General features: G+C 35.7%; 1 protein-coding gene across 1 annotated transcript; it reads left to right on the top strand.

Moving 5' to 3' along the window:
• The first annotated feature begins 1,280 nt into the window (after positions 1–1,280).
• LOC145584687 (65-kDa microtubule-associated protein 5-like) lies at positions 1,281–8,449 on the top strand. Its single transcript, XM_081641495.1, has 11 exons — positions 1,281–1,492; positions 2,551–2,754; positions 2,844–3,089; positions 3,175–3,390; positions 4,050–4,205; positions 4,323–4,482; positions 4,857–5,008; positions 5,397–5,484; positions 7,131–7,204; positions 7,297–7,371; positions 7,855–8,449. The coding sequence occupies exons 1-11, from the start codon at positions 1,427–1,429 to the stop codon at positions 8,104–8,106; spliced, it is 1,689 nt and encodes a 562-aa protein (XP_081497621.1). The 5' UTR covers positions 1,281–1,426; the 3' UTR covers positions 8,107–8,449.
• The last annotated feature ends 5,714 nt before the right edge of the window (positions 8,450–14,163 follow it).

Raw genomic sequence — 14,163 nt, 5'->3', positions numbered from 1 at the left:
CAGAATTCCGGTTTTTTCATGAACGAACAAAGCACATTGAGATTGATTGTCATATTGTTTGTGATGCTATTACAAAGGGCTTAATTTCTCCATCATATGTTTCCACCAAGGCGTAATTGGCGGATGTTTTTACTAAGGCGCTTGAGAAGACTCAGTTTGATAACCTTCTTTCCAACTTGGGCTTATTTATTGGCCATGGCCGTAATCAATGAAATCTAATCTGCGAGTTTATACAAATTTCTACAAAAATTAATTCCAAATCTTCAATTCTTATCCCTGAAATTACAATTGAAGGCCAATCAAAGCCATTCAACGCGAGTCGAAGAAGGTAAGGTGACAATCCCACCTCAATTTTAAGTTTAATTTTGCAACTTGAAATTTATCTTTGTTTCAAGTTGCGCAACTACAATGTACAATTTCAAGGTAAGGTGGGATTTAGGGTATGTTTGTTTCATCTAATTTCAAATAATATATGTTCAAAAAATTTAATTAAAATAAGTTTTGACAAAATAAAGTAAAATAATATTAATCTCATATTAAAATAAAATAAGTTCAAATAAAATTAAATATTTATGACAAAATCAAATGAGCCAAACAAAAAATGATTATGTGAGCAATGTCCAATTGTCAAAAACTACAAATAGTACTCAGTACAAGCGTACAACAGTTTTAAAGAATTTGAAGTACTCCCTCATTTATTTAAGGGTAGTTCAGTTCAGTAAATCAGAACAGGCCTTAAGTGTCATGACTTCTAACAGATTTAGTCAGTTCAGCTCCGCAGGTCATTGTTTGAGAGTAGAGGGGGGAGATAAGGGAATCCCCCCTACTCCCAAGCATTTTGTAGTTGGTGGAGCTCAAACTCGTGACCTAAAAGTCACAAGGTGAGTTCCCACCAACTCTATCAGAGTATGTGATTATATGAATAGCGTAAAAAATCAAACCAGCACACTTGAAAAAAACTGGAATACAAAGCTTCCATTGTACGAGTATTTCCATTCATTTTCCACTTTGGGTCAATCTTTGTAAAAAAGGACTGAAAGTAAATACCGTAGCACAAAAAAAGTACTCCGTAATGCAATGATACTTCAAATAAAAATTTAAATTTTTTTAAAAACACTTCACATTCATTACAAATTCGCGCCAAACAACTCAACCTTCCTTTTTTTTTTTTTTTTTTTTTTCCCTTTCTTACACACAAAATAAAGAGAAAATCAAACAAATCCCTAAAAATCAAACTAATTTCCCATTTTTATTACAAAAAAATCATCAAATCCTTCAAAATCAATCTCTCTAAAATTCTACTTTTGTAACGCTCGTTTCAATTTTTTTTGGTTTTCTCTCTCCTAAATTTTTTTCCAATTTCTAGGGTTTTGTGTAAAATTATTGGGGGTTTCACCATTGATTCTCTCCACTTTAATCATTCGATATGAGAGCGGCTTCTTCTCAGTCTCACTCTCAGACTACTTGTGGTACTCTACTTCAAGAATTGCAGGTTTTCTTGCTTTTTTTAATTTTGTTTTCTTGATTTTTGTACTTGTTTTCAGTGATTTTAGTGGGTGTTTTTGATTTTTTGAATTGCTTGATTTTGGTTGTTTTGCATTTCTTTTTTGATGAACTGTTGGATATAGTATGAAATTGTGGAATTTTGGTGATTATTATTGTTAATGCCCGTGTTTTAAGCCGTAGAGTGAACAAAATTAGGCGAATTGGGAGTTTGATACAAATATTATTGTATTTTGAGTAATTGTTTAACTTGTCGAAAATGCCTTTTGTATATTTGTTAGCATTATGCAAATTCTTGGTCTTTTTGTGATTGTGAGTGGTGGTGGACGGTGGCGGTTCCCGTCATAGAACGAGTGGTCTCAGTGGTAGTGGTGATGGTGGAGGTTATGAATTTTATTTGGATGGGTGGTGATCCAATGATATAATTGCAGGAATAGCTTTATATAGTGATCCTATAATTGAAAAATGGAGTACTAAGTATCAAATTATGAAGTTATGCTGGTAAGATGTGAGACGGAATGAACTGGTGCAATTAACATTTTCAGGTGCAAAACCCATATAATGTAATTAACCTAAATGATACCATTACCAAATTTACTGCTTTAGTGACTGAACCTGTTAATTCTCTTTAGTCCAGTTTGTGTCATCGTCTTTTGTTAACTTTTTTTCACTGTGTGTTGAATAGTTAAAGCAGTTGTTCATAGATGTTTTAGTGGTTTTTTACTCTTAGCCGGGTTAGTTATCTCCTGTTGGTTTTAATTCTTTAATCGAGATCCCTTCTGATACATGAAGGTCTTAGAGAAGAAAATGTCTAAATTATTACAATTTGGTCTGATTGCTAGAGTGAGTACTACAGTCTGGTATTCTTAGAATGAGAAGAATTTATTTATCTCCTAAAGTCTACATTCGAGTGATTTCCTTTTAAATTTTAGTTTTGAGGTTTTCTGTTTTTCTTATATATATATATATATATATATATATATATATATATATATATATATATATATATATATATATATATATATATATTTATGTTTCTTCATTTAGAAAATATGGGATGAAATTGGGGAGAATGATAGTGAAAGAGACAGGATGCTTTTAGAACTTGAGCAAGAATGCCTTGACATTTACCGAAGGAAGGTGGAGAATACAAGGAAGTACAAATCTGATCTTTATCAAACACTTGCTGAGGGTGAAGCTGAAATTGCTAGACTAATGTCAACATTGGGAGAGAGGGCCTCTTTTACACGGGTTTGCTTCTCTTTTAATGGCATTCGGTCTCAGCAATATTATTTCATTTTTTTTTTTACAAACTTAATTCTTTTATTTTTATTCTAAAGGCAAAGGGCACTCTCAGAGAGCAGCTATGTTCTGTAAAACCCACCTTAGATGATTTGAGATTAAAGAAACTGCAAAGAGTAAAAGAATTCTCTGACATCGAGTCCCAGATTATTCGTATTTGTGCTGAGATAGCTGGGAATGATCAGTTTATAAATAATGCTGAACCTCAAGTGGATGAACAAGACTTAACAGTACAAAGGCTGGCTGAACGTAAATCACATCTTGAAGAGCTTCAGAATGAGAAGGTATTCTATCTAGTATCTTCAACATCTATAATCGCTGCTTTGAAAAAAAATTGCTTTAATGCATAGATATGTCTCTCCATTGTAGGCTCTCCGTTTGCAGAAAGTTAATAGTCACATAAGTGCTATTCATGAGCTGTCAGTCATAATGTCTCTTGACTTTAGATCAACGGTAGATGAGGTCCACCCTTCTTTGGTTGATCATGGATATGGCCAGTTGAAGAGCATAAGTAATGATACTCTTGCTAAGCTGACAGGTGTTGTGAATTCTTTAAAGCAAGAAAAGCAGCGACGGTTGCAAAAGGTATTTATTTAAAACACTTGTTTCTTGTATCCATAGGTGTTCTAATTCCCTTAATCCTTGATAGTTCCTGATGTAAATAAGAAAATTGGAGTTGTTTGTGACCTAAAACATTAGTATTACCAAACTCAACCTTTTGCCTGGACAGTAAAATAGTCTGACATGCTGAAGAGCCACTGTTTAGCTATAAGACTTCCCCCCCTCCCCCCCCCCCCCCCCCCCACACACACACACAGAATCATTTTTACAGGATCATGTATATTTTGTCTGACTTTTCTGTTAATAATTCCTTTGGGATCATGGTGCTGTTCAGCCAAAGTTTTTCTTTTTGAATTCAAATTGTACCTGTGGCAAATTCTGAAATATTCTAGTGATTGTCTCTGTAGCTTATAAAACTGTATTTCGGGTTGAATGGATGTTGAATAAAGGAAAATTGCATTTCATCTTCTGGAATATGCTGAACTGCAGTATATCTTCTTCTATACTGATCAATTTTCTTTTTATATAAATTCATTGTTCATGACTTTCTAGCTAGATGCCTAGATTATACTTTCATATGTTGATCTCATAGGATCGAATGAAATGCTTTCATTTCATTATTTATATTTTTGCTTAAATCAATTCTGTTTTGAACATAACCAAGTTAAAACTTGTTTTGACAGATTCAAGATTTGGGTAGTGCTCTTATGGAGTTGTGGAGTCTCTTGGACACCCCAACTACTGAGCAGAAAAAGTTTGAGAATGTCACATCCTTAATTTCTTCATCTGTTGACGAGGTTTCCAGATCTGGCTCCCTTTCACTGGATGTCATTGAGCGGGTATTATTCTTGCTCTCTCAATGTGTTTTAATTTGCAAAAGTTACGGTTCTAACCTATTAGTTGCATCAATATTAATCCTAGGAGCCTGACATGGTTTTTTTTTTTCTTCATGTTAGACTGAAATTGAAGTTGAGCAGTTGAATACTCTTAAAGCCAGCAAGATGAGAGAGCTAGTGTTGAAGAGGCAAACTGAATTAGAAGAAATATATAGAGGGGTTCATGTGGATGTAGACAGTGATGCAGCAAGGAAAATGCTGATCAACCTCATAGATTCTGGTTTGTTAATTTTTATTTTAAATTTTTTTAACTCGTTCTAGATTGGAAGATTTCACTAAATTTCAGGCTATAATACATGTTTTTCAACCATGGACCTAAGTCCCTTTTACCGCGGGAAAAAAAAAAACCCGCAGAAGCGCTAATTGACCATTGCCTTCATTGAGAACTGATACCCTAAAGTATTGTACTTCAGTGATATTGTGAAATTTTATATAATATTATCATTATTTATTTATATTTTGGATTTCACAGTCATATTGTTTTTCCAATCTTGTCTTAGAGCATCTTTCGGGAGTTGTGGGCTCTACTGCTTCCATAGTATTTCTTTTTTGCTATGTTTTTTTAGTAATTGTTATCTCCTCATGGCTTCACAGGAAAAGTAGATATGTCTGAGATGCTCTTTCGTATGGATGATCAAATAAGACAAGCTAAAGAAGAAGCTCAGAGCAGGAAGGATATACTAGATAGAGTTGAGAAGTGGAAGCATGCTTCAGAGGAAGAAATTTGGCTAGATGGATATGAAAAGGTAATGAAGATGGGAATTAGTTTTAGATTGTACATAACTGGTCAAGTTAAGCTCTAGTTGCTAAGTAGTACTTCAAATTTTACTTAGTCACAATGGTTGCAGTTGTGGTTTCTACATTTTTCTCAAATGTACTAATGAATCAACAAATCAATCTAGTACTTTTATGACCTTCACAATTCCAAACAATCTTTAAAAATAGTTGCTACACACCTGTACTTGTGTCTTAATATGTTCAATGATGGAATGTTGTCAAGATTTTGGTATAATTTATGATAGCTGTTGTGTAAGACTCTGATTAGTGGCACTTCTCGGTACTTGTATACATACATCAAAAATATGTATCCAGTTTCATGTTCTATATTCCTTATATACTCCATTGTCTCTTCAGGATGATAATAGATACTGTGCTGGTAGAGGAGGACATAAAAATTTGAAAAGGGCAGAAAAGGCAAGGACTCTAGTCGGCAAAATTCCATGTGAGCTTCTTCAGTTTTTATAATTTTGAACGTTCTGCTGATTATACCATTTAGGGCTAAGCTACAAGGTTTACCTTGGTACAGTTTCATGATATTATTTAGTATCAAGGAGCTCTGGTTTTTGTTCATCTTTTTGGGGGATCAAGCTAAATCTCTGCCATGATTCACAACTTGCACTGTTATAAAGGTTGAAAGATATATGCTGATCCATATTAATTGAGGCACCACAATTAGTGTCAGATGTTTGCGTCAAACATGTCCACTTTGATTCTATTTTTGATCTATAATTAAGTACAAATATCTTGTCAGAGTTTAGTTTCGAGTATCTAACACTGATTTTTGGGGCGGTATGAAGACTTTAAAAGTCCAATTAACATAGATGATGGCATCATGTTGCTCTTGATTATACTATTTTGTGCTTGCATGTTAAAGCCGACTATTAAAAAAGGGGGTGGGGGTGTTGGGATTTGGGAGAGGGGAGGTAAGACGAGAAAATTTTCTTTTTCTCTGTTAATTTTTTTGCCAGGTCTACCTTTTATCAGCCCCATGCAAGATTGCAAGAATTATCGAACATTATGCATCAAACTTATAGGTGCCTTGACTGTTCTCCTTTTTAACATTATGACTAATATGATAGATGAGAAAACATTGGTATGCTGGAGTCGTATGTGTTTTTCTTTCCTTGAAAGTTTCTTCTTAATGTGACACCATCTATACCATCTAATGTATAAATGTCTTCAAATTACCATAATATGATTAGCATAACATGGAATTATTAACTATAGAAGTGTTAGTCTTTGGCGAAATGCAGTGATGGCTATTATGTGGATCGTGTGGCTAGAGTGCGATCAACCTATTTTTCTTGGCATCGCTACTATGAGTGTTATGTTGTGGGGTAAAATCAATTTGTTAGATTATTTATGGGCTAAGGAGGTTGGAGGCTTTTTAGGGTAAATTTAAAGAAATTGGGCTAATTAGTAGTTGCACCTTTTCTGATTATTTTATGAGAACACCTTGTCCTCTGTTTGTGCTTTGTTCTGTGTAGTGCTAATATAGTTTTTACTGACAATAAATAAATTTGAGGGTACTAGTATATCTGACTTGATTTTGCAACTGCTTCTGTATCTTATTAATGTATTTGGAGTATCTTGTAGCTTATGCAGAAGATGACTTCGCCTGTATATGTAGTAGTGAGTTATGGATTAAAGTAATAGCACATATTATCTTATCTGTGGCGCCTCTCATTTTAAATAAAAGGGAAACTAGCTGGCTGTTTTGCTCTATCTACTTTGTAATTGCTGTATACTACTATTTTACATTTGAATTGTATTTATCCTTCCATCAAGAATTCATTGCATGATACCTAAACATTTCAAATGGCTGTGCTGTTCTCTGCTAGAATTCCTTGTGTGATACTAAAAACAAATAAATGCCAGTTCTCTGCTAGTTTTGTACAGATGAACAATCCGGTGTATCTTCAAGCCCTTAGTTTTACTATTCATTTCTTGGCATCTTGCTGTTTCTAACACCTTTTTGATTGTTACTGATCATTGAATTTTATTTGGGAATGATTTATTTGATTCAACATCTTGTGCTTTCAAAAGAGTTTGAATTGTTTTTCATGAGTCTGAACTCTTTTTATGCAGCTCTTGTTGAGAGTTTAATAACGAAAGTTAAAGCTTGGGAGGTAGAGAAAGGAATGACATTCCTTTATGACAAGGTGATCTACCAGACCCTTTACTCCTTGTTTTTACCAATGCTTCTCTTCTCATATTAATGTACATAACATCTTTTCTTGTTTTCAATTACCAGGAACCTTTGTTACATCAATTAGAAGAATACACCTTACAGCGTCAGCAGAGGGAAGAGGAGAAACGTAGAACTCGGGTATGTCTCTGTGACTCTTTAATCTGTTGTATAGTTTTATCACGTAGTCACCTTTTCTTCACTTCCTGATGTAGTGTACAGTGTACTATACAATAGTATTTTTTTTTTTTTTTTTTGAAAGCTACTATACAATAGTAATTAGTCGAATCTAATCGATTTGCCTCAGCATAGATGAGCAGTACTTATCGCATCAGTCTGACAAAGTCAATTGTAATAAAATATGGATAGAGTAGGAAGAAAAGGGTAGGACTTGCGAGAAAAAAAAAAAAAAAAAAAAAAAAAGGGCTGATGTGTTATAGGGGAGAAATGGTAGTAAATGAAACTGAAGCCCAACTTTGCATGGGATAAGTTTATTCCCTCATTTTAGTTACATAAAGATTAATTTGTGATGGACTGACATGGTAAAGTGAGATTAACACGAGACTGAGGGAGTTGTTCATGTGACTTGAGGAGTTTTAATGAAATTGTCTTTGATTATTGCAGGAGCAGAAAAAGTTGCAAGAACAGCTTGCTACTGAAAAAGAAGCGCTCTATGGTTCAAAGCCTAATAAAAAGCCTTTGGGTCAGAGCACCAATAATAATACAATGGTCGGAACTCCCAATACTCGTAGGATAGGAACTCCTTCAGGGCGTCTTGGGGTCTCGGGTAGTAAAGAGCGCAGAGATAGCGCAAGAGTTATACCAGTGAACTTTGTAGCACTTGCCAAGGATGATCCTGTGTCTCGTGGTATCTGACCTTGATGCAATTTGGTTTGATGGCCTTAATATGGTTGAGATTTGAGAAGAGGACTTTCAGGAAGAATGGATGCTGAAATAGTTCTTCGTAGCGTACACACCAATAGTCTAGGAGGGTCATTGATGTCTGAATCTGTCAAAATTGATATTTCTGGAGGGTGCATATTTTCTGAAGTTAGTTACTAGTATCTGTTAAAAGCTTGAATCTGTTAATATAGGGCGAATTCTGAGAACTGCATATTTTCTGAAACTAGTAACTGATATGTTTTAAATTGCCCAACTTAACAAGTAATTAAATGTTTTGTAAGAATTCCTTCTTTGGTGGCGAGTAAGGCTTTGAACCCTCATGTTAGTTTTACAGACATTACAGTGTTTATAGGTGGCTTGAAAGTTCTGAGGATCTATGTTACTTTTACACCTCATTTTATGGTTTACAAATTGGACAAGCAAGAGAAAATGTCAGACAATTTTGCCATTTGATAAACAAAATTTGTTTATTATCAAGGAGATAAATTGTACTAACCAATATTTCACTGAGTAAACTTCTTCCATCATGTCCCTCTCTCTAGAAGAGAGCTTATCTCTCAAGTTTCCTAGAGCCACGCATCTTCCTTAGTTAATAGCCACTTAATTCCCCACGGTCGCCGAAATTATGACGTCATCAACACCGGTAACTGATAGCTCCTTCAATTTCAAGTTTCAACTAGAAATCCCAACCTTTATCTAATTTCCATAATCATTTAGTAGTTGGGAAATTTGTTGACAAACGCAAGTTTTCTGAACCCAGAATCCAAAAATGGGTTTCGGATCAATGGTCAAAGTTTGGGACTATTTCTGTTGTGAACAGGGCCGTTTCTGAGATTTCGGAGGCCCAGGGCGAATTAATATATTGGAGCCCTATATTTATTTATTTATTTATTTACTTTGTCCAAAGATTAGGGACCTAAAAATTTAGTAGTATGTACTTTTATTTTATTTTATTTTATTGAATAATAATAGTATGTATTTTATTTCTTTATGTAGGAGGAATTTCATTTCATTATTACTTGAAACAAATAATCCAATTTTATTTAGTTGTTGTATAATAAAAACAAATCCTAAGAATATTAAAAATTGAACTATATATAGGCTACAAATATAAAGTAATATTTTGATATTATTTATTAAAAAAAAAAAGGTTATAGCATATATATATTTATCAAAATAAAGTAATGTACAAATTTAATTCGTACAAAGGTTTTTGACAACCTATGCAGATACAATTGTTTAACTATCTCTCTAACAAATGATATCGGTCACTAATCTGTTCATTATCTAGTATCTTAGCAATTCTACTTGATTACAAACAATTGATTGGGTACAATATTAAAAATAAATAATAGAAAATGAAAAAAGTTCTCCACTTGTATGAATTATAGATATGATATTAATTAAACTATGAAATTTGATAGGTAATACTTTGTATTGTACTATACATAGTGAAACACTTGTATGAATTATAGATATGATAGAAAATGAAACAAAAAGTTATTTTTTTATTAAGATAGTAAAGAAGTCAAAGAAAGAGTTGAAAAGATACCTTATTTGAAAGGAAATCACCCAAGAGAAAAGAATATAAATACAAATTTTTTTTAAAAAAAGGAAGGATACAACCTAAGTATCATCGAACCCACGACCTGCTAGATAGCATGACGTAAAACTCAACAAATGAAAAAACCCATCACGCCATGCTCACAACAATGTTACCATGTGCAGCCTAATTTTTTATAAACACATATTAATAACTTAGAAGTTAACAAAATTTGGGGCCCTTAGTTTCCGTGGGCCCTGGGCCACCGCCCAGGCTGCCCTGGTTCAGATACGGGCCTGGTTGTGAAAGTGGATGATTGTTTTCTCTTTAATTTCCCAGGGGACAGCTGCTTACCAAGCCGCACTCATCGTCTTCAAGCCGTGGAGCTTAGACAATCTTGTTAAGGACATCAAGTTCGATCAAGCAAACTTGTGGGTTCGATTGGATGATTTGCCTTTAAACCTCTACGAGGTGAGTCCAAAGTATTTTCGAACATTATTTCAAGCCAAAACCACAAAAAGAAAGTTGATACTAGTGTTTCAGGACTTAATTCCCATGCAATAGTACTCCAACAGAAATGATAGCTAGAATTTCCAATGCCCTACCAGCATATAGCAAAAAGACGAAACACCCAGGACAAAACACCCAGGCCAAAAAAGTTATCTTGTGTTGCTTTTTCTGGTTTCTGTGGTTTAGATGCAGTAGGTTTGACTGGTGGTTTGGTTTTGTTGTGGTTTTCACCACTTCAGTTAGTTCCTATTCTAATAACTCCAAATTTCATCTTCTGTAAAATACTTGTGGGTTTAGTTACGAGATTAGTGGTTTTTGTGTATGGTGCTCCCCATGTTGGAGACAGACCTCATATTTGGTCTGCTCTTTCAGATATATTATGTTCAACTCCGAATTTGGTTTTGCTCGGGGATTTTAACCAGGTGGAATTTTAACAGATAAATTGGGTGGCTCTTCCTCCATTCCTGGCCGTTATGAATTTATGGAATGGAGATTACATCCGGGTTTACTGGAGATCCCGTTCTCGGGGCCAGAGTTTACTTGGACTAATAATCGTTTTGATTTTGACTCCACTTTTGAGCACCTAGATAGAGTATATGCAACTGCTTCTTGGTTTCAGGATTATCCAGATACGCCTATTGTTCATCATCCCATTCTATTTTTTGATCATGCTGCAATTATTTTATCCGATTGTGCTCCGCGGAATCTGGGAAAGAGGCCATATAAAATTGAAAATTGATGCTTATTATCTTCTGAGGTTGCAACGCTTATTTCCACTCTTTGGCCACAACATATTTCTGGTTCCCCGATATTCTCTTTATCGAAGAAACTTTCAGTAATCCGTGGTCGTCTTTTGGCATGGTGTGTTTCTCATAAGAAGGAATGGGGTATTAATGGGAAAGGGTTAATTTCAAAGGTTGAACGTACTTCTTTACGTCTCCGTTTTCATGTTGACCGGGCCTTATTCTTTTCTACAAGACAGGAAAAGGTTGCTGAAGCTCAAGCTGCTTTTCTATTTTGGCGTCAACGGGCAAAGATTAAGTGGGATGCCTTCGGAGTCTCTCATTCTCATTCTCGGACCATCCGGAACTGATTTTTCAATTTCGTCCTATAAGGTTGTGCAATGTGCTGCATAAATGCATTGCTAAATGTCTCACTGGTCGTCTTAGGAAAATTATGCCATTTCTGGTATCGGATTTCCAAAATGCGTTTGTCCCAGGCCGCTTGATGTTTGATAATGGCCTAATAGCTCACGAGCTTCCATCTTTCATGAATGCCTCCCGGACACGCAAACGATTTTATGCAGCCCTAAAACTTGATATGAATAAAGCTTATGATCGTGTCTGCTGGGACTTCCTACTTCAAGTGTTACAGGCTTTTGGGTTCCCTCCTTACTGGATCCATCTCATCCAACAATGTGTTTCTACTGTTTCCTATCAGGTTTTGGTCGATGGGCACCCTTCTCCTTCTTTTCACCCACATTGTGGTCTTCGTCAGGGTGATCCTTTGTCGCCTTACCTTTTTATTCTTTGCATGGAAGTTCTTTATGCGATGATCCATAAGGCTGAGAGGGCCTCTTTATTAGAGGGTCTTCGTATTTCTAGGGAAAGCCCTTCTATTTCTCACTTATTCTTTGCGGATGATGCCTTATTATTCTTCCGAGTTTCGCCGGCGGCTTGTGATCAACTTATGTCTTTATTACATGAGTTCTGTTTGGCATCTGGTTAAATGGTTAATCTGCAAAAGTCCTTTGTTAAGTTCAGTCCCAATACTCCGGAGGACTTCATAGATTACTTGGCTTACAGCATGCATTTTACTGCTAAACCTTCTCTAGGCTCATATTTGGGTCTACCGGTGGATATGGGTCGAAGTAAAACTGCTGAGTTTGGTTTTATGGTGGATAAGATCATCCGTCGGTTATCGAGTTTTGCTTGTCTTAATCTGTCGGCTGCTGCAAAGTTGGTCATTATCAATAGTATTCTAGTTGCCTTTTTTAACCACATCCTTCGCGTGTTCAAGGTTCCGAAAACTATTTGTGACTGAATTGATAATCTACTTGCCAACTTTTGGTGGAAGTCGTCTGAGTCTCGGGGTATAGATTTTAGGCCTTCTTCCCTCCTTCATTTGCCTAAGGGTTTAGGTGGGCTTGGTCTTCGACAGTTGGGTTGTTTCAATTCTGCCCTGTTAGCCAAGCAGAGCTGGTGTCTTATGCATCATCCACAGCTTTTTGTGTCACGACTTCTCTTCTCCAAGTATCCTTCTCTTAACTCTCTTATTAATCCTAGCAGGGTTTATCGTCCTTATTGGGGTTGTCGTGGTTTAATGGAGGTTTTTCTACTCTAGCCCAGGGAATTTCTTGGAAGGTTGCCAATGGTTCTCGGGTTCAGGTTACTGAGGATGCTTGGGTTATGGGAAATTTGGTCCAGGTTAAAGATTCTTGTTCTGAGTCGGTGCGTCTGTCTCTTGTTTCTGATCTACTTGATCGGCGTTCTAACGCGTGGGACTCCTCTAAAATTCATCAGTTCTTTGATGATCCTACAGCTTCCCGTATACTATTGATGTACACGTTCTATACCATATTTTACCCTCATTTTATAGCTATTTTCGTATGGTTTCTGAGCTCTACGGAGCTATTTCTCGCTAATATTCTCTTCTCTAGTGTGGCTTGGTCTATTTGATTGATTTTGTAGGCATATGAAGATTTTCGGATGATTTGGATAGCCACGATAGCTTATTAAGATGGAGGAGATTTTTCCCGTGTCCGCCCTGGAGGGCAACATTGCCCTGGCAGCCAGGGCGAAGGAAGGAAGAGAAGAGCATTGGATGGAGAATGCGGAGAGTTTAGCTTTTGTCCACCCTGGAGGGCAACATTGCCCTGGCAGACCGGGCAAACAAGGAAATGCACAAGAGAAGCTACATGAAGAAGCGCAGGATCGAGTTGCTTCGCGCGCCCGACCGGGCACGGTTTCGCGAAGCCGTTTTCCTATTTTTTCAGGATTTTCTTAATTAGGGGATATAAATACCCTTTGTAAAGCCCGACTAAAAACACTTAGTTATTATCTTGGCAGCTATTAAACACTTTTAGAACCCTAATTCGCTCTAGATCTAGATTACATTGCACTTTCAAGTTTTAACCCTTGTTCATCAACAATTGGTACTCTTCTTCATTCAAACAATTGGTATTCATCTTTATTTCTTCATTTACTTTTAATTACTTATTAATCATGTTTTCTTCATTGATTATTGTTTTTGCTTTCATTAATATGTGTGAGTAGTTTCTTTATTCCAAGATCTAGCGGAACCCGAATATAATTGATGCATGAATTACTTCTTTAAATTCTCTAATAATTATTGTAATTGATATGCTTAATTGATTATGCTTATGCCAATACTAGATTAGGGATAATTGGTATTGTTATTATTCCTTTGTTTTAATCGCAATGGGAGTTGGGTTTTGACGGATTTGAATAAATCAATTAAGGGTTTGAAGTTCATCACGGGAGTAGTTGAATGGATGATTAGGAAGTTAGAGTAATGTGCTCAAAGTCTTTAATTTATATGATTCCACGGAAGCAGGCCTGATTATGATTAGAGAAGCCATTGATAACTCGGGAGAGACCATTGGTATTATTCATGGATTACTTTTCCTCATTAATCAATTGAATTATGTGTTAGGGGTAGAACGACTATTGCATTAATTGTATTCGTGGGGATGCTTGATCTTGGATGTTTTTAGCATTGATTTGTCATTTTGCTTTGATTTAATCGTTTTAATTAGTTCTTTAGTTATTGATTCTCATTCATTTTGATTTGGTTACTTGCTTAGTAATTGCTTGAGTCTATGTAATTGGTTGAACCATAGTCTCTTGGGATCCGACCCTTGCTTGCCCGTCTACATAGTAGTGGTCTAGTTAGGTTTATTTTTGTTAGGTACGCGACACGCCTATCAACTATCTCTAGATCGGCCTCTTCAACCG

This window comes from Chenopodium album, chromosome 16 (genome assembly GCF_948465745.1).
Source record: "Chenopodium album chromosome 16, dcCheAlbu1.1, whole genome shotgun sequence".
Lineage (NCBI taxonomy): Eukaryota > Viridiplantae > Streptophyta > Magnoliopsida > Caryophyllales > Amaranthaceae > Chenopodium > Chenopodium album.
Note: the sequence above shows the minus strand (reverse complement) of the source record. Positions and strands in the feature narration are given on the sequence as shown.